At 48.4% G+C, this 18,164-nt stretch overlaps 1 protein-coding gene across 3 annotated transcripts in view; it reads left to right on the forward strand.

Moving 5' to 3' along the window:
• TNFRSF11A (TNF receptor superfamily member 11a) overlaps positions 1-18,164 on the forward strand; it is a 62,979-nt gene that overhangs the window by 29,760 nt on the left and 15,055 nt on the right. The window contains exons 4-9 of one of the 3 annotated variants that reach the window (XM_070779144.1): positions 4,130-4,273; positions 7,760-7,853; positions 9,680-9,771; positions 11,204-11,317; positions 13,993-14,045; positions 15,798-16,524. In XM_070779144.1, coding sequence (XP_070635245.1) covers positions 4,130-4,273; positions 7,760-7,853; positions 9,680-9,771; positions 11,204-11,317; positions 13,993-14,045; positions 15,798-16,524 — 1,224 coding nt within the window. The remainder of the gene's footprint in view (positions 1-4,129; positions 4,274-7,759; positions 7,854-9,679; positions 9,772-11,203; positions 11,318-13,992; positions 14,046-15,797; positions 16,525-18,164) is intronic. The other 2 variants (XM_070779145.1, XM_070779146.1) reach the window with 2 other exon arrangements.

Genomic DNA, 18,164 nt, shown 5'->3' on the forward strand with positions numbered 1-18,164 from the left:
TTAACTTTATTTTTCCACTTTTTCAAAACAACGACCCCATCACCAAGTTGTCTCCAGAGGATCTGTATGAATATAACGAGCTAGCTTCCTCTCTCGCTCCCTGTCATCTTGGCAGCTGCACTCAGTTGGAGGCATCCCACACCTAAGGCTGCAAAGAAGATGAAAAAGTCGCTAGAGTTGATCAACTCTAGGCTCCAGTCGCTCCAGTTGATCAACTCTAGGCTTCGTTATGAAAAGTGGAAAGTGTGTGCTGGGGTACAAGCAGACTCTGAAAATGATCAGACAAGGCAAAGTGAAACTGGTCGTCCTCGCTAAACTCTGCCCAGCCTTGAGGGAATCTGAAATCGAGTATTATGCTACAATGGCCAAAACTAGTGTCTGTCACTGGCACTCAGTCGCTCAGTTGTATCCAGCTCTTTGCGACTCCATGGACTGTCACCGACCAGGCTCCTCTGTCCTTGGAATCTTCCAGGCAATATTTTGGATCGGGTTGCCATTTCCTACTCCAGGGGATCTTCCTGACCCAGGGATCAGACCTGCATCTCTTATGTCTCCGGCACTGGCAGACAGATTCTTTACCACTAGTGTCTATCACTATGGTGGCAAAAATAACCTTGAATTGGGCACAGCGTGTGGAGAATACTGCAGAGCCAGATACTCTGGCTTCCTGAGCCAGGTGACTCTGATATCATTAGAAGCATACCAGGACAGACTGGTGAAAAGCAGATCATGCACAATTTTTCTTTAATAAAACTAGCCAGAGCTTATTTTTTACAAAAAAAGAATATTATGAACTCATGCATTTACATATTGGAGGTGTTTTAATCTACTGCAGTTACTAGTTTTACTGGGGCTTAGATTATCTCTCCTCTCCCAAGTGACCCTCTTTTGATACAGCCTTGGGTATCTTTAAGAGCTCTTTCTCCCAGGCTTATCTTGGACATTTCCTTCCCTAAAGCTGGAATCAGCCATTTTTCCAAGGATTTCTCATTGCTTCATTAGAACAACTGATTTAGTGACTTCAGTCTGGGTGCTCAGAAGGCTCATTGCTACAAGGATTGATCCTTGTTTTTTTTTTTCAATAGACAGAACAAAAATACTAGGAAATAAGTTTTTTTTAAAGCACTGTAACATTTCTAAAATTAGAGAAAGCTGGCAGATTTTGTCTGGAGAAGATAACATGGAAACTCCACTGAGCAGAAGCATCTGATCAAGTCTTTTTTTCTTTCCCATTGCTTAGTTATGAGTTTGACTCATCACTGTCTCTTGGAAAGAAAGATTCACTCTGTCTACTGCCAAAATTGATTAAAGCCCCAAACCTGGTGCATTAAGATATTTAAAAATATGTCAAAATCATCTATCACCACAGAGGGTTATATGCACTTACTTTTGAGTGGTGGAGGGGGGCTTCCCTGATGGCTCAGCAGTAAAGAATCTGCCTTCCAAGCAGGAGTCGGGGGTCCGATCCCTGAGTAAGAAAGATCCCTGAAGAAGGAAGTGGCGACCCACTCCAGTATTCTTGCCTAGGAAATCCCACGGATGGGGGAGCCTGGCGGGCTATAGTCCGTGGGGTCGCAAAAGATTCGGACACTCCTTAACAACAAATGACAACCACAAATTCTGAGTGGGAGACCGGAATTCAAGTTTTCCAAGGAAAATGACTCTTGTCCATGTGCGTTCCAGACAGTTTGTCCCTGTTTATGCAAGTCGGTCTTGGTGCTTCACAGCTGACCTGGGCCTCGGAGAGTGGACCCAGAAGGGAGAGGGACCTCCCGGCCCCCAGCTCTGGTCTGGAAAGAAGTGGGGTAGGAGACACTGCTTCCCTGCAGTTACAGCTGGAGACAGTGAACTGGGAAATGTTTCTGGTTGGTTTGTTTCCTCTTGCAGCTCTGTCCTTGGCAGTCCAGGCTGCTATGGCAGAATACCACAGACTCGGTGGCTTAAACAGCAGATACGTATTCCTCGCAGCTCTGAAGGCTGGAAGTCTGAGATCAGGGTGCCAGCATGCTCAGGCTCCTGATGAGGGCCCTCTCCTTGGCTCCAGGACAGCCACTTTCTTGTGTCCTCATGTGGCAGAGAGCAGAGGGAGAGTGAAACCATGTTTTCTGCTGTCTCTTATTATAAGGGCACTAATTCCATTCAGAGGGGCTCCACCCTCATGACCTAATCACCTCCCAAAGCCCCCACCTCCTAACGCCATCACACTGAAGGGGATTAGGATTTCAACATAAGAATTTTCAGGGGACACAAACATCAATCCATAACTAACACTGATAAGTATTAAGGAATATACAGTACAAGGGCTGTTTGGACAATCCAGATTAGGTGAGGCTGTATAGTGGTAGGAGGTCTGTTTTAAATAGTGTTATTGTGCTGTTTTGTGTGTGTGTGTGTGCAGTTGATTCCTGTTGTTCATGGTGCCTGCATGCGTGCGTGCTAAGTCGCTCATCCAGTTCCAGCTCTCAGCAACCCCTTGGACTATAGCCCACCAGTTCCTCTGTCCATGGAATTCTGCAGGCGAGAATACCGGAGTGGGTTGCTATTCCCTTCTCTAAGGGATCTTCCAACCCAGGGATTGAACCCAGGTCTCCCCTCTGAAGACAGATTCTTTTACCACCTGAGCCACTGGGGAAGTCCTTATTCATGATAGTTAGTTAAGTTCTATAAAGTCAGCACAAACACTGAGTTAGGAAATACTGCCCCTGGGTGCGTAAATATGACCGAGATTTGTGCCTGGTTTTTGTGTAACCTTATTTAAGAAATATTTTGATTCATAACAATGTCCCAATAAACAACACTGAACAAAGTTTCTCTAACATATGGATTTTCTCTGGAAGACATATCACTGCCTTCTCCAGAACGCTCGGCAACAGTTCAGCCCTAGGCTAGGGGGCCACTTTACTGAAGGAGCTCACCAACAAAAAACACAAAAATAAGGCACTAGACAGACCCCAGGAAGGACTCTGATTTCCAGTGAGAGCTGAAACTGGAAGGCAGCACCACCTCCTCTGCCCTCTGCTGGGAACGCACCTGTCGGCTGGTGCCTCAAAGTTTTCACTGTTCTGCGTGCTTCTGACGGAGAAGGCAATGGCACCCCACTCCAGTACTCTTGCCTGGAAAATCCCATGGACGGAGGAGCCTGGTGGGCTGCAATCCATGGGGTTGCTAAGAGTTGGACACGACTGAGCGACTTCACTTTCACTCTTCACTTTCATGCACTGGAGAAGGAAATGGCAACCCACTCCAGTGTTCTTGCCTGGAGAATCCCAGGGACGGGGGAGCCTGGTGGGCTGCCGTCTATGGGGTCGCACAGAGTCGGACACAACTGAAGCGACTTAGCAGCAGCAGCAGCAGTGTGCTTCTGAGAATAACTGCAAAAGCGCCAGGAGTGTTGATTTGGAGGATACGATTAGATTTTAAGGAGAAGGTGAAATCGCAAGTATGAACCAGCGAATAACAAGGATGAGCTGAGCATGTGAACATTTACCTCTGTTGCACAAACCCTGGAAAGGGCTAGGAGGTTTGAGATAAGCAGAGAGCACTCTGCTCTGTGTTGTAAGAAAAGAGAGGACAAACGCCTTATCCTGAATTTGGGGGAGAGATTAGTTTCCACGTATGTCGCCAGGCCCAGCCTCTGTACTTCTCCCACTTATCTGCTCACACAGGGAGGCAGGTCTGTTTCCAAGGCGGCCCTCCAGGATCCCAGATGAACCCCATCTCCAGAAACCCTATAGGTTTAGATCCCATTAGCCCTGGTGTTAAGAATGCGTCTTACATTAGTTTACTAGAAATCAAGGAGCTGTGAAGTCCAGTTTTGCATGAGGCAAAATCGTCAGTGCTTAGCAACTACCCGGGCTTTAATCTTCCTCCTACCATGAAGATTGACTTCTCAAAACGCACAGGTGTCCTAATTATTGACAGAGATAAACCAAAAACGAGCGGGCTGTTTTGGTCCCAGCACTGCAGGTGCGCAGGGGAACCTGAGGGTTCCCGAATCCTGGCCTCCGTGACTCACCGCGCGCGCCCCGGGCGGGCGCGAGGGGTCCGAGGGGTCCGGGGTCCGGGGTCCGGGGCGAGGACGGCGGGCGCGAATGGCACGAGGCGGACGCTGTATCTTTCTCTCCCGCAGGCAAGGCCCTGAGGGCCGTGGAGCCCGGCAACCGGACGGCGCCGCGCCGCTGCGCCTGCACCGCCGGCTACCACTGGAGCGAGGACTGCCGCTGCTGCACCCGCAACGCCGAGTGCGCGCGCGGCTTCGGCGCCCGGCGCCCCGGTACGCGCGGCCGGGCGGGGCCTCCCCGGGCGCTCCCCCGTGTGCGGGCGGGCCCGCGCCTGCGGCCTCTCGGCGCGCTCCCCTGCGCCGTCACGCTCGGCCGGCGCGGGGGCGCGGGAGGAGACGAGGCTCCCCGGGGGCCGAGCGCGGGGTGCGCGCCCGCAGGACGCGTGAGAGCTCGGCGCCCATCCCCAGGCTCCTCCTCCTGCGAAAGCTTCCCACCCCCATTTAGGGGGAAACCGGATCAGGCAGGGGTCCCCAAACGTTTTGCAGGGGCAGGGGTCCCCAAACTTATGTGCCCACTTAGAAGAATTTTGCAAAGCCATGTGCCTCCAGCCAAAATTTTAAATCGACATCTAAGCATTTTTATTACAAATTCCAAGAGTTGCTAAGGATTTGGTTTCCAGGGAATTAGTCCGTAACACTTTCTAAAATTTTCAGTGGGTTCTGAACTCCGTAGCAGTTGGATACCCATCATCATCCATGTAAAAAGGTGGCTATCAGAGGCCTTCCCTGGAGGTGCGGTGGTTAAGACTCCACGCTCCAGAGCAAGGGACGTGGGTTTGACCCCTGGTCGGGGAATTAAGGTCCAGCATGTCCCAAGGTGTGGCCAAAAATTAAAAAAAAAAAAAATCGCCCTGATCGTCTCTAACTGTTGGAAACTCTATGTGGCTCTTTTCTCTCCTTTGATTTGTATCCATTTCACCTTCCCCACAGAGTTTCATAGTAATATATTTTTAGGCTCAGAGGGTTTTTACTAATTACCTTTTCATACTCTCACATTTTAAAAACGAACCCATGTGAAATTTTAATTTTCTTTTCTTTTTGGTTGCACCAGGCACCTTGCAGGATCTTGGTTCCCCCACCAGGAACAAACCCCCATCCTTAACCCGCTCCACCCCTGGCCCAGAGTTCCAACCAATCTCTAGACTGCCAGGGAATGCCATGAAATTTTAATTTAAAAAAATTTCTTGTGACTCAAGCTTTTAAGGTTAAAAACATTTCTTCTGGACTGATTTGTGCTACAGTGAGTATTACACAGCTGGTCCAAAAGATGAATGACTATATTTTGCTGTACTGTAGTTATAAGAGTAAAGCCTGAGGTTGGGAGAATTAAACATTATTCATTTCATTTCATATTGAGGAAAATCTGCATCACAGAGTCTGACTAAGTCAGCCCTTATTATCAGATTATCAGTGAAACCAGACAGGCCTTCTCTCGGGAAAAGTCGGACTTGATTTTCTGTTTACTAAAGCAAATCTCATGACAGCCTACTCCCTTGTGAATCCTGGTTCTCAGATACAGACCCGGGGTCTGTCTGTCTTTCTTCTAAGTCCCAGGGCCTTTCATATAGTTGGTTAAACTGCATGAAAGAAGGTGCTGGTCCCTTTCTGCTTTGTTTTCTTTTCATTTCTGGTCCGTGTCTCCTCTGCTTTGCCCCTTTGGGAACGCAGTAGCTGAAGGGTAGAGAGGGTGACGCGAAAATCTCACCCCTGCAGGACAACGCATGTGACCTCAGAACAGGTCAGCCTGATGCCAGCTGCCCCTTTTCTGTTGTTAAGCCCTTGCCCTTCGTGGATGTCAGTCGCTCAGTCGTGTCCAACTCTCTATGACCCCGTGCACTGTAGCTGGCCAGGCTCCTCTGTCCATGGAATTCTCTAGGCAAGAATACTGGAGTGAGTAGTCATTCGCTTCTCCAGGGAATCTTCCTGACCCAGGGATCGAACTGGGATCGCCTGCATTGCCCTCGGTTTCTTTGAGCTGTGGGGGGAAGCCCTAATAGATGGACAGGGAGAGACAGAGCTATCCTGAGGTGCTCTGAACAAAGGAGCTTTCTGTCACCAATCCTTTGACTTGTTGCTTTGTTTGGCATCTCAGAGTTTGGCTCTACGGTAGGATTTGGAGTAGGTATGAAGTGTGCCTTCTTTTGTAGGTGGGAGTAGTGTGCTTGTGAAAGAGAAAAACAAGGAGAAAGTGCAGATGCCCCAGTGGGCCAGAGCAGACATGAGAGCATGTATGGAAGTCAGCGCCTTTCAAGCCCTTTGTGCCTTGCAGCCCCTTAGAAGTCATTTTGTTTTTAAGGGTTACTCTTCTAGAGTGTGATTATCATTTTAAAAGCTGTTTGAATTCATCTGAGTGACTAGTAGTTAACTGTACCTTTGCTGATATCGTTTCAAGGCAAGCCTTATTGCTAGAGTAAGGAATGAGTCCGCTACTTATTGGGGCTTCCCCGGGGGCTCACACGGTGAGAATCTGCCTGCAACGCAGGAGATCCAGGTTTGATCCCTGGGTCGCGAAGATCCCCTGGAGGAGGGCTTGGCAACCCACTCCACTACTCTTGCCTAGAGAATCCCACGGACAGAGGAGCCTGGCGGGCCACAGTCCATGGGGTCTCAAAGTCAGAGACGACTGAAATGACTTGGCACGCACGCACACCTGCTGTGTACTGAGCAACTGCAAAAACCAAGAGTGTACTTCCCACTTGACTTTGGACAGAGAAAATGTAATTCCTTATTTTTGCATTTTATTCATGAAAATAAACCGCAGAAGTGCTACTAATTTCAAGAGTAATTTGTGGTTTTGGCACAAGACAATTGTTTATTATGACAGCACATGGTAGCCAATGTCCTTCTTTATTGGAATTACCAAAGGGTCATCGTGTGCCAGTTGCAGTAAAAGGAACAGACAGAGGAAATCTGAGACGTTTCCTAGTTTGATAATATGGTTTATGAGGAATATGAGAGAGGCGACGACAGCTTACCAACCAGGATTCACTCCTGCCTTGAGTGCTGCGGCCTAAGGCGGGGTCCAAAGTCCACCCCCAACTCGTGCCTTTCTAAATAGGGTTTTATTGGAACACAGCCGTGTGTCTTTATACTTGTCTATGACAGCTTTCATGCTGCAAGTAATTTGCGTAGACCAGAGAGCCTCAAAAGCTTACGATAATTATCATATGGCCCTTTATAGAAAACAGCCGTTACTGCCAGCCCTTGGTTTAAGAGAAGGACACCCATGGTGTAGCGTGGGTTTTGTTTTTGAACTTTGTCAATACTCTGATACTTAGACTGGTAAGATTACTGATCAGAAGGTGTCAGGGCAAGAAATTTCCTTTCAGAGTGGTTAATGGGCTACCGTTCTCTGTACTGACGCCTGGCAAGGGAGACAGGAGAGAATGGACTTGGTTGAAAGGAGACAGGCAGCAGCTCCCTGGCCGGGAAACGAAGGATGGGCGCCTGGGACAGCAGCTCTGACGGCAGAGGCCGTGGACTGAGAGCCGGGCTGGAGTCAGGCCTGGCCTCCGCGTCCTGCCCCTGGACATGCTTCTGTCTCGTACTTCGGGGTCTCGGGCCCCCTGAAGCCGGGGGGCCTCCGCCAGCAGCCGCGGGGGCGGCTGGGGCGGGGGTGGAGCCTGGGGGCCCCTCCTGGCCGATCTCTAAGTGTCCTCGTCTGTCCCGTGTTCTCTTGTCCGTTGGTTTTTCTGACAGTGCAGCTCAACAAGGACACGGTGTGTGAGCCCTGCCCCTCAGGCTACTTCTCCGACACCGTTTCCGCCACAGAGACGTGCAGACCCTGGACCAAGTAAGTGGCGACAAGGGAATCGAGAGCTGCTTGATGTGGAAGAACTCCACCTCCGCTGTGTCTGTTGTGAAAACAGAGTGATGCAATTTGGGGAGGCTTCCTCTGGAAGCCAGTTTCGCAACAGACACAGTCTGTTAGCTGGCGTGAGGGAGAGAAACGCCTGCAGCCAGTCCCCCCGGACGGGTGGCAGGAGCCGGGTATCACTGCAGATTCAGTCTGACTGAAGCTTGATTTGTAGCTGCAGCTGCTTTCCCCCTTCTCTAACTTTATTTAGTTGCTTACAATGCTTAGTATCACTCACAAGTCTCTGTTTTCGCAGCTTCCCAGCATCCCTGGTTTATTTGTGCAAAGATGTGTGTGTGTGTGTGTGTGCATTGTATATGTGCATATAGAAGCCTCCTGCTTAAATAAATGTTTACACACTTGGGTTTTTTCCCACATAATATATCCTGAAGAAAACTCGCTCCACACTAATTGACTTACATCTGTGTGGCTTTTTCTAACCACCTGGTGCCGTCATAGAGATGCACCAGAATCCATTTAACAAGTTCCCTTGTTCAGTTGCTCCTTCATGTCAGACTTTGCAACCCCATGGACTGCAGCACGTCAGGCTTCACTGTCTCCTGGAGTTTGCTCAAATTTATATCCATTGAGTTGATGATGCCATCCGACCATCTCGTCCTCTGTCGTCCCCTTCTCCTCCCTTCAATCTTTCCCAGCATCAGGGTCTTTTCCAATGAGTCAGTTCTTTGCATCAGGTGGCCAAAGTACTGGAGCTTCAGCTTCAGCATCAGTCCTTTCAATGAATATTCAGGGTTGATTTCCTTTAGAATTGACTGATATGATCTCCTTGCAGTCCAAGGGACTCTGGAGTCTTTTCCAGCACCACAGTTTGAAAGCATAATTCTTCAGCCCTCAGCTTTCTTTATGGTCAAACTCTCACAAGCTCCCTGCTGCTGCTGCCGCTAAGTCGCTTCAGTCATGTCCGACTCTGTGCTACTCCATAGACAGCAGCCCACCAGGCTCCCCCGTCCCTGGGATTCTCCAGGCAAGAACACTGGGGTGGGTTGCCATTTCCTTCTCCAATGCATGAAAGTGAAAAGTGAAAGTGAAGTCGCTCAGTCGTGTCCGACTCTTAGCAACCCCATGGACTGCAGCCTACAAGGCTCCTCCGTCCATAGGATTTTCCAGGCAAGAACACTGGAGTGGGGTGCCATTGCCTCCTCCACAGAAGCTCCCTATTGATAGTTATTTAAGTGATTTCCAGTTTTTTCCAGTGATAAATAAATCTATAATGTATCATCTCGCCTGTATACTATCTCACACTTATATGAGCAAAGTCGTAGTGAAATTCCTGGATCCTTTCACTGCATGCCTATTGTTGAATACTCATAATCGATGTCATGATTCTTTCACTTCCAAATAAGTTGATTCTCATTAAATATTCACTGTCTGATCCACCTATCCAGGTTTTATTTTCAAAAAGATTTTCTATGTTTACAACTTCAAAGGGTATTCATCTGTAGTTTACCACTTAGCCATGGTAATTGGATTCGGAACCTTCTTTACTAAGCACACCAGTCTGCTCTCTCGGACCGCACTCTAAGAGTAGATGTTAGCAGTGGCAGTACTCACTTCCGCTTGTCTCTCTGTCCACCTTAGTGTGTGTGGACAGGCACTGGGGGTGCAAATGTCCAGGAAGACCTTGGTTCCTCTCCTGAGTGAGCTTGTAGTCTAATGGGGTAGAATCTTTTATAGCTGTTTTTGTTTTTTTTTTTTAAATAAGGATATGAAACCAAAGGACTTACGTACCTTTCCCTTCACAGCTGTACCATTCTTGGAGGGACAGAAGTGCGTCACGGAACCGATAAATTAGATGTGGTTTGTAGTCCTCTCCCATCTGCAAATCCATCAAATGGTATGTTTAATAGAAAAGGTTGGTTGGGTAGGTGTGCCCCAGTCTAATCAGCTCTTGTAGATTTCTCTCAGTTACATGCTGTATCCAGAGGCAACCATCTCCCCCTTTTCGTCTCATCCTGTCCGTGGTCCCTGGAGGAGGGCATAGCAACCCATTCCAGTGTCCTTGCCTGGAAATTCCCGTGGACAGAGGAGCCTGGCGGGCTTCAGTCCATGGAGTTGCAAAGAGTCAGACACGACTGAGCAACTTCGCTATCTGTGGTCAGCTCAGTATTTCATTTTATCAGTGTTGTAATTCCAGATAGGTTGTTTAGTTGATGATTTTCTACTGTGGAATGGATAACCAATATTTTATTCATATATACTCCCCAAAAAAGAAAGAAAACTGAGGTGCAAATATAAATTAAAATGCCCAAATATGGTAAGGTAGTGGTTATCACAGCAGGATATCTATGGGAGATTTTGGTCACCAACCAGAGTCAGCAACTTGGCTAGAATACAATTACCATTATTTCTGGAACATCTGGAGGATCCAATAAACCTCAACGACAGTTTCAGTGACTGACAGAAAGCGGGCAGTTAGTGTGGAAGCTGCTGGCCCAGGTGAGTGAGATGCTGTGGAGGTGGGTCCAGGTGTCTCGGCACAGGAGGAGCTTCCTAAGCAGGCAGGAGCACCGTGGCCGCAGAGCTCTGTCGGTGGACACGGCTCAGAAAAGAAGGCTGCAGCTTGGACAGTTTGCAAACAGGAGGGCGTCAAAGGCTCCGGTAAGAAAGTACATAGAGCAGCATTTTAAAAAGACCATTCTGAAGAGAACGTTAAAGATAACCAAGAGAATTAAAACCTGTCTTAAAAAAGACAGAAGGAAAAGAAAGGCCAGAATCCCAGAAACCAGGCCGTGTAAAACAAGAGTTACAAGTCATCAGGCGGGATGAACAAAACGGTTGAGTCCAACTGTGTTGTAGACGAAGGACCCGAAACGCTTTGCAGGGTGGCTGTGGTTCCATTCTCATGACCAGCAAAACCCCGGTACCATGTTGTTATTTGGAAGGAGCTATGATAAGGGGCTTCTTTTTGCCTCCGGAGCCCATCCACCTGGGGAGAGTGAAGTGTTCTGTAGGCAAGCAAAGATGGAGCCGGATGGTGCGGTGAAGCCGATTAGGGTTGTTCTAAAGTGCGAGCATTTAAAGCTGGTCCTGGGCTGGCCTCTCTCTGAGCAAAGGCAGTCAGCAGGCTTGGGCTGCATTGCTGATTTCACCCTTTCAAATGGGAGCTCTCCTCGACAAACCTACAGTGCGCGTTGGGTTCCTTCCTGCTTCTTTTATTCCATTCCAACAGCCTTGATTCCAGGATTTAACTGAAAGGCTTATGCTTTTGAGAAAGAGTAAAAATGAACAATAGTTAATGCTGTTTTTCTCATTTTCTTCCAACACAGAACCACAGGTTTACTTGCCCAGTTTAATTATTCTGCTGCTCTTCATGTCTGTGGCGTTAGTAGCTGCCGTCATCTTCGGTGTTTACTACAGGAAAAAAGGGAAAGCACTAACAGGTACCGTGTCGTGGTGGGTTTTGAACATGAGTCTTAAACTGATGCATTTCTAGGTGTGTGCTTTGAAGATACATATATTGCCCTCTGACTGCCTCTTTTGATCTGTTTACACTAAAGTGAAACATGCTTTATATCTAATTCATTGTTCTCTAGCAAAACAAACAAAAATCCATTGTTCTTGTTTATGAATAAGAAATATATTTATTTATCCTAGGTGCAGGAAACTGATAAATATTGTAAAGATTATGCATATCAGATATACAGGGGTTGCATGTAACCTAGAATACATTTTAAATTACATAATTCATTAAAACAAAAACAATATGTTCAGGTAAATGGCAGATGGAAAGTTTTGACTCGGGGGTTACCTTGATAGGTGAATTTAAAATTCTGAAAATAAGTTGTCTTATATTCAGTAAGATGCAGTTGCTCATTCTTAGATGAATGATCAAATGTCATCTTGTTTATTGGGAATAGTTTTCCACCAACAAATTGTTTGATAGTATCTTTTAACATCACATCCTGTTTGACTTTTATACTCCAAAGCTAAAACAGTATAATTTTTAAGAAAGGGTTCAAGACATCACTAGGTTCCCTAAACCCAGTGCCCCTGATTTGTTTAACTTTTTGTTTTATGCTGGGGGACAGCCGATGGGCAGTGCTGTGATAATTACCAGTGGGCAGCAAAGGGGCTCCGCCATACGCGTTCATGTAACATGTCGTCTTTTGAAGCACCTGCCGTCTCACCGTCCTTCCCCGTTTTCAGCTGCTTGCTTATTTATCGCATCCGCCTTTGCTGTGGTTCCATCAGTTCTCCCACAGTCACATCCATGGACTTCACAAAACCCTGCATATCTTCCTATTTCCATTACCATTCCAATACCTAATGTAACCCTGGGCGATCAAAAGACTAACAGAAGAGGGAAGATGGTGATTGAAGATGCCAAGCGTTAAGCAGAGAGTGAAGGGGAAAAGTTGGACTTCCCTTTTTTAAAAGTCTCTTCGCTGTTGAATATTGTTATTCAATGCAGCTTCACCTCCCCAGCATTGGAGGTGGAGATGTGAACAATATGTTCAGAGGTGCTGATGGATTGCCGGCTCATCCAGTCATGTTGTCATGAGATGAACAGACTTCTGGTGTTTTATTCTTTAGTTTTGTCTCTGTCGTCATCTCTTCTGGCCATTATCTTATGAGTGCCAAGGGCAGTGGGCCTGCCAGTCAGTGAGTCAGGATGTGTGACGGTCTGCTTCCTCTTCATCTCTCATTTACTACGCGTTTGTTGGTCACCAGGGGCTGGACAGGCCCTGGGGTGGAATACCAAGCAACGAAACAGAGCCTGTGTCCTTATGGACGAGGCTCCTCGGTGGGCAAGGCAGGCGTTTTGCCCAGAGTGAGGCTGAGTGTGGAAAGGGAGGTACAGAGCCTCAGGTGACAGAGTTGTTTGTCCAGCTTTGTGGTCAGCCAGGGCCTCCCAGGGGAGCTAAGATCTGAAAGACAGGTTGGATTGCACTAGCCCAAGGGGAAACGAGAATTGCATCTTTGGAGGGAGCAGTGCGAGCTGGGGGGATTGGAAAGTTAGTGCAGCCGGAGCAGAGAGTGAGAACCTGGGTGAAATGAACCTGGAAAGGGAGGCGTGTCCTGGTGGCGCAGCCTTGCAGGTGCGAAGGAGCGTGCTCCCATCCTGAGCAGAGGGAAGGAACCAGTCCTGTGGGTTAGTACTTGGGTATTTGACTAATTAAAACAAATTTAGGGGTACAGTAGGCGTGGATGCAGACCCACCAGTAAGGAGGGCTTTTGCAATCCTCCAAGAGAGAGATTATCATAGGAGTTAACAGTAATCACTGCAGACGGTGACTGCAGTCATGAAATTAAAAGACACTTACTCCTTGGAAGGAAAGTTATGACCAACCTAGATAGCATATTCAGAAGCAGAGACATTACTTTGCCAACAAAGGTCCGTCTAGTCAAGGCTATGGTTTTCCTGTGGTCATGTATGGATGTGAGAGTTGGACTATAAAGAAAGCTGAGCGCCCAAGAACTGATGGTTTTGAACTGTGGTGTTGGAGAAGACTCTTGAGAGTCCCTTGGACTGCAAGGAGATTCAACCAGTCCATCCTAAGGGAGATCAGTCGTGGGTGTTCATTGGAAGGACTGATGTTGAAGCTGAAACTCCAATACTTTGGCCACCTGATTCGAAGAGCTGACTCATTGGAAAAGACCCCGACCATGGGAAAGATTGAAGGCTCGAGGAGAAGGGGACGACAGAAGATGAGATGGTTGGATGGCATCACCGACTCAATGGACATGAGTTTGAGTAAACTGTGGGAGTTGGTGATGTGCAGGGAGGCCTGGCGTGCTGCAATCTATGGGGTTGCAAAGAGTTGGACACCTTCAGTTGGAAACGACCGAACTGAACTGAAAACTGAACGAACTTTTTGGCCAACCCAATGTTCGGCTTTACATAGATCAAAAAGTTCCTTTTTGATAAGAGGAGGAAGATGCCTTCATAGTCTTTAAATTGATTCAGTGTTTTCACTCTCAGGATCTTTTACTCACAGATTTGCAGATGATTGTGTTTAAAAATAGTATTGAACTGACATAGAAGTCAATAATACTGAATTAGAAATAGGAAATAATAATATGAAGCCCTTATCTTTACTTTGTTTTTTTCTAGCTAATTTGTGGCACTGGGTCAATGAGGCTTGCGGCCGCCTAAATGGAAATAAGGTAAATTTAGAAATCTAAAGTGCCTCCTTTAAGTACTGTTAACAATTTGGGGAAATTCCCTGGTGGCCAGTGGTTGGGACTCTGAGCTTCCACTGCAGGAAGCTTGGGTTCGATCCCTGGTTGGGGAATTAAGAGCCTACCCATGGAGTGCGTAGGTTGCTATCGCTATTATTAATCAAATATTGAGCCAAATTGTGAATGAGTAAGGGGGTGGGACCTCACTTCCCAGGACTGATCCCAATGCTAAATGCTGTTTTCTTTGCCTTTCATTCTGTTTAGGTCATCTCTGTGCCCTTGTATTATTTACATTATTATTTCAGTACCAACCTCGACTGCCCAGGACAGACCCCTAGGAGAGAAGAGCAGTCACATTCCTTCCCTTTGTAGTTATTTTGGTGGCTTTTAATTTGGATATGACTTCAACATTGTCGGGGAGCAGTGAGAGTAGTATAAAAAACTTCCACGTGCCCTCTACTCAGATCCAGCAGCTGTTTATGTTTTCACAAAGCTTTATTATTTGCTCTCCATATGTGTGTCTGGGCTTCCCAGGCGATGCTGGTGGTAAAGACCCTGCCTGCCAGTGCAGGAGGCTTAGGAGATGCGGGTTGGATCCCTGGGTCAGGAAGATCCCCTGGAGGAGGGCATGGCAACCCACTGCAGTATTCTTGCCTGGAGAATCCCATGGACAGAGGAGCCTGGCGGGCCACAGTCCACGGGGGTCGCAGAGAGTCAGAGACGACTGAGCACAGCAGCGTGTGTCTATGCATATGTATATTTCTTCCTCTGGAATCTTCTCAGAGGGGCAGACACCATGCTCCTCCATCCTTAAATACTCCCATGAGAGTTTCATCAGAACAAGGACATTCTCTTATGTAATCATAGTACATTTATCGCAATCAAAAAACTTAGTAGTGGTACAATACTATTATAGAGTGTACATTTGATCTTAAGATTTCAGTAATTATCCCAGGATATCCTTTTTAGATCCAGTTTCTTAGGTATTTTGTTGGGTTAGTCGCTCAGTCATGTTTGACTCTTTTCCACGCCACGGACTGTAACCAGCCAGGTTTCTCTGTCCATGGAATTCTCCAGGCAAGAGTACTGGAGTGGGTTGCCATGCCCTCCTCCAGGGGATCTTCCTGACCCAGGGATCCAACCTGCATCTCCTGCGCTGCTGGTGGCTCTTCACTGCCTGAGCCACCACCCGGAGTTCACACTGATTTCTGTAATTCTGGTCCCAGCACTACAGGCGTCATTGTAGTCTTTCCTTATCTGTGCTCGAATCTTCCCTTCTCCCGTAGCAGGAAACCCCGTTATTCTCAATATATTTACTCATTTACTCAATTCCAGAATACACAGACAGTAGTTTCAGAATTACTAAGCCATACCACAGCAAAAAGCAAAGCTATTAACTAGAATTCAATATTTGTTTATGAGTTTTTTTTTTTAATTGAGATTGAGAGCATAGGTGAGATCCAGTGTTCTGAAATTACTTGGGTTAGCTCCCTCCCTTGCTTGGATGTAAACACGCTGCCCCCTTGGAAATGCAGATTCATCTGTTTCTGGTTGGGCTCTATTTGAGGGTTCCCCCCACCCCCTAATCCTCAATACCCCAAATACAGCGCAGCAGTGAGCATTCCATCTATACTTGTTATGGTGGAAATGATTACCATAAACACCGTTTTCAGCTGCGTTTAGCAGAACCACGTTCTAACGCTGGTATTAACGCTCTGCCTTCTGAATTTAAATCAGCAGGAGTCCGCAGGCAACAGTTTCAGCTGCACTCACGTGGAGGCCGCCAGCGCCCGCGAAGTCTGTGAGGGTGTCTTCCTGCTGACGCTGGAACAGAAGGTGTTTTCTGAAGACACGTGCCATCCGGAGGCGGGGGGCGCGTGCGCAGCGGCCTGTCCCCTCCGGGGAGACGCCGAGATGCTCTCCTTGGTCAGCGAGATCGACGGGGATCCCTGCAGGCCAGTGCCCACGGAGGACGAATACACGGACAGGTCCCCCCGGCCCGCAGACTCCGTGGTGGCCCTCACCCCGCCTGGAGGCCGGTCGCCCTTCCCCGAGCCCCTGGAGGTGGGCGAGAACGACAGCTTCAGCCAGTGCTTCACGGGGACGGACAGCCTGGAGGGCTCCGAGAGCCCCCGCCTCCCCGTGCCCCCCTGCAGGACTGCGTGGAGGCCCGCGTCCCCCAAGAAGTCCTTGCACGGAGAGGCGGGCGGCGGCCGGTGCCCGCACTGGGCAGCCGGAGCCCGCTCTGCAGACGGCTGTGCAGGCTGTGGGGACCTGACTTCGGGGGACCCGGCGCCCGGACTGGAGAGCCCCCCGAGTGGACCCTTGCCCCAGTGCGCCTACGGCATGGGCCTCCCGCCCGCAGCAGACCGGGCCGAGGCGGGGGGCCAGCCCCCGGACGCGGCCGCCGCCGAGCTTCCCGGCCCCACGAGGGGGGGCCCCGGTGACCAGCCGCCTGCCTCAGGTAAGTGACTGTCCCTCCGGCACAAAGGCCTGGCTCGGTCCAGGGTCTGCGCGCGAGTCACCCGCCTTCCGGTGAGCAGGGATGCGCAGTGGGAAAGTCCGCTCCTGTTTTCTCCTGAGAAGCCTCTTTGCTGGGTGGGTTTCCGTTCAGTCCGCACGTTGGGTTTGTGGGCTGTACTCTCTCTCTCTGCGGACTCTCTCTCGGTTTACACGTGTCTCGTGCCCTTTTGCCTTCAGGCTCCTCAGGACGGGGTTAGGTCTCAAATCCCAGCATTAAGCCCTGAAGTGTTAACATTGACCTCAGGACTGGCTGAAGTCAAGGCATTCCCTCAGATTTATGGATTTGGGTGTTTGTTTTTTTTTTTTTTTCCCCTAAAGCAACCTAGGCTTCAAATCCCACCCCACAAAACTCATAAATTTCAGGACAACAAACAAAATTCTCTAGTTAATCCTTGAGGAATTAGTATTTACTGAGGGTAATTCGCTTGATTCTGGACCAAATTAATGAGGCAGTAGCTGTCCTTTGGTGCTTTTTATGAGAAGCCTCTTTTATAGTCACTGCATAGGATGTATTTATGGAACCAGGAGGATGGTTTTACAATTTAAAATCACGATTGAGATTTATTGCTGCATCACTGCTTAAGCACGAGTGACCCACCAGTTGTAATATTATAGCTTCTTTCTGTGAAGGTAAAACACCCTGTTTTATTGTGTAGTTACAAGGAACTTGGTCACTGATGCTGAGGGCTTCTTCTGGCTCTGGAGATTCTTTGCTGTATTATGGGAAGCAGGGAGGTCAGGGATCTCTTCCAGAAATTTCTAAAAGCTCTAGACACTCTCACCAGAAAAATAAATATATGAAAAGTGAAGTGAAAGTGTTATTTGCTCAGTCCTGTCTGACCCTTTGCAACCCCATGGACTGTAGTCCTCCAGGCTCCCCTGTCTGTGGAATTCTCCAGGCGAGAATATTGGAGTGGGTTGCCATGCCCTCCTCCGGGGGACCTTCCCAGAACATCACAGGCAGAGTGCTCACCCTCTGAACCATGTGCACGTGTACTATTTAAAGGGCCTCACAGCCTCCTCCCCTCTGCAAAACCACAAAGCCCAGGCAGGGACACCTTTATCCTGGGATGCTTTTGCTTTCCTGCCTCTTTGTTTAGACCGCCAGCAGCTCTAGCAGCCGATCTCGGAATTGTTTTATAACCATGAGGCAGCTCCACCTGGCCCTGAGTGGGGACCGCTTTGTCTCATGCTGGCGATGACTCCCGGCTTATTGAGTAGAAGGGTGAATTTGAATCTGTTTTCCAAGCTTTGCGGTTTGGCTGTACCTACACAGATTCACTGCTGTGTCAATGCTCGATCGGCTCTCAGTCAAAATGAAAGAGGGAGATAAGCTGGGGGTATTTTTCAAAGAACCCTGATGTATATTTCCTTCCAAAGGCCTCAGCTTTCTTTTTTCAAAGATTTTAAGGGATCTCCATATCTAAAAGTTTGGCTCTGCGGTTCCTTTGTGTGGTTCTCTTTCTTTTCTGGAGGTGACTTTTCTTTCCACTGATTGGACACACACACAAAGCGTGAGGTCTTGGGGCTGCAGGGAGCGCGGAGCCTCCACGGGGCAGGGGCCAAGTCCCTGACTCTGCT

The sequence above is a fragment of the Bos indicus genome, chromosome 24 (genome assembly GCF_029378745.1).
Source record: "Bos indicus isolate NIAB-ARS_2022 breed Sahiwal x Tharparkar chromosome 24, NIAB-ARS_B.indTharparkar_mat_pri_1.0, whole genome shotgun sequence".
In the NCBI taxonomy this organism is placed as follows: domain Eukaryota; kingdom Metazoa; phylum Chordata; class Mammalia; order Artiodactyla; family Bovidae; genus Bos; species Bos indicus.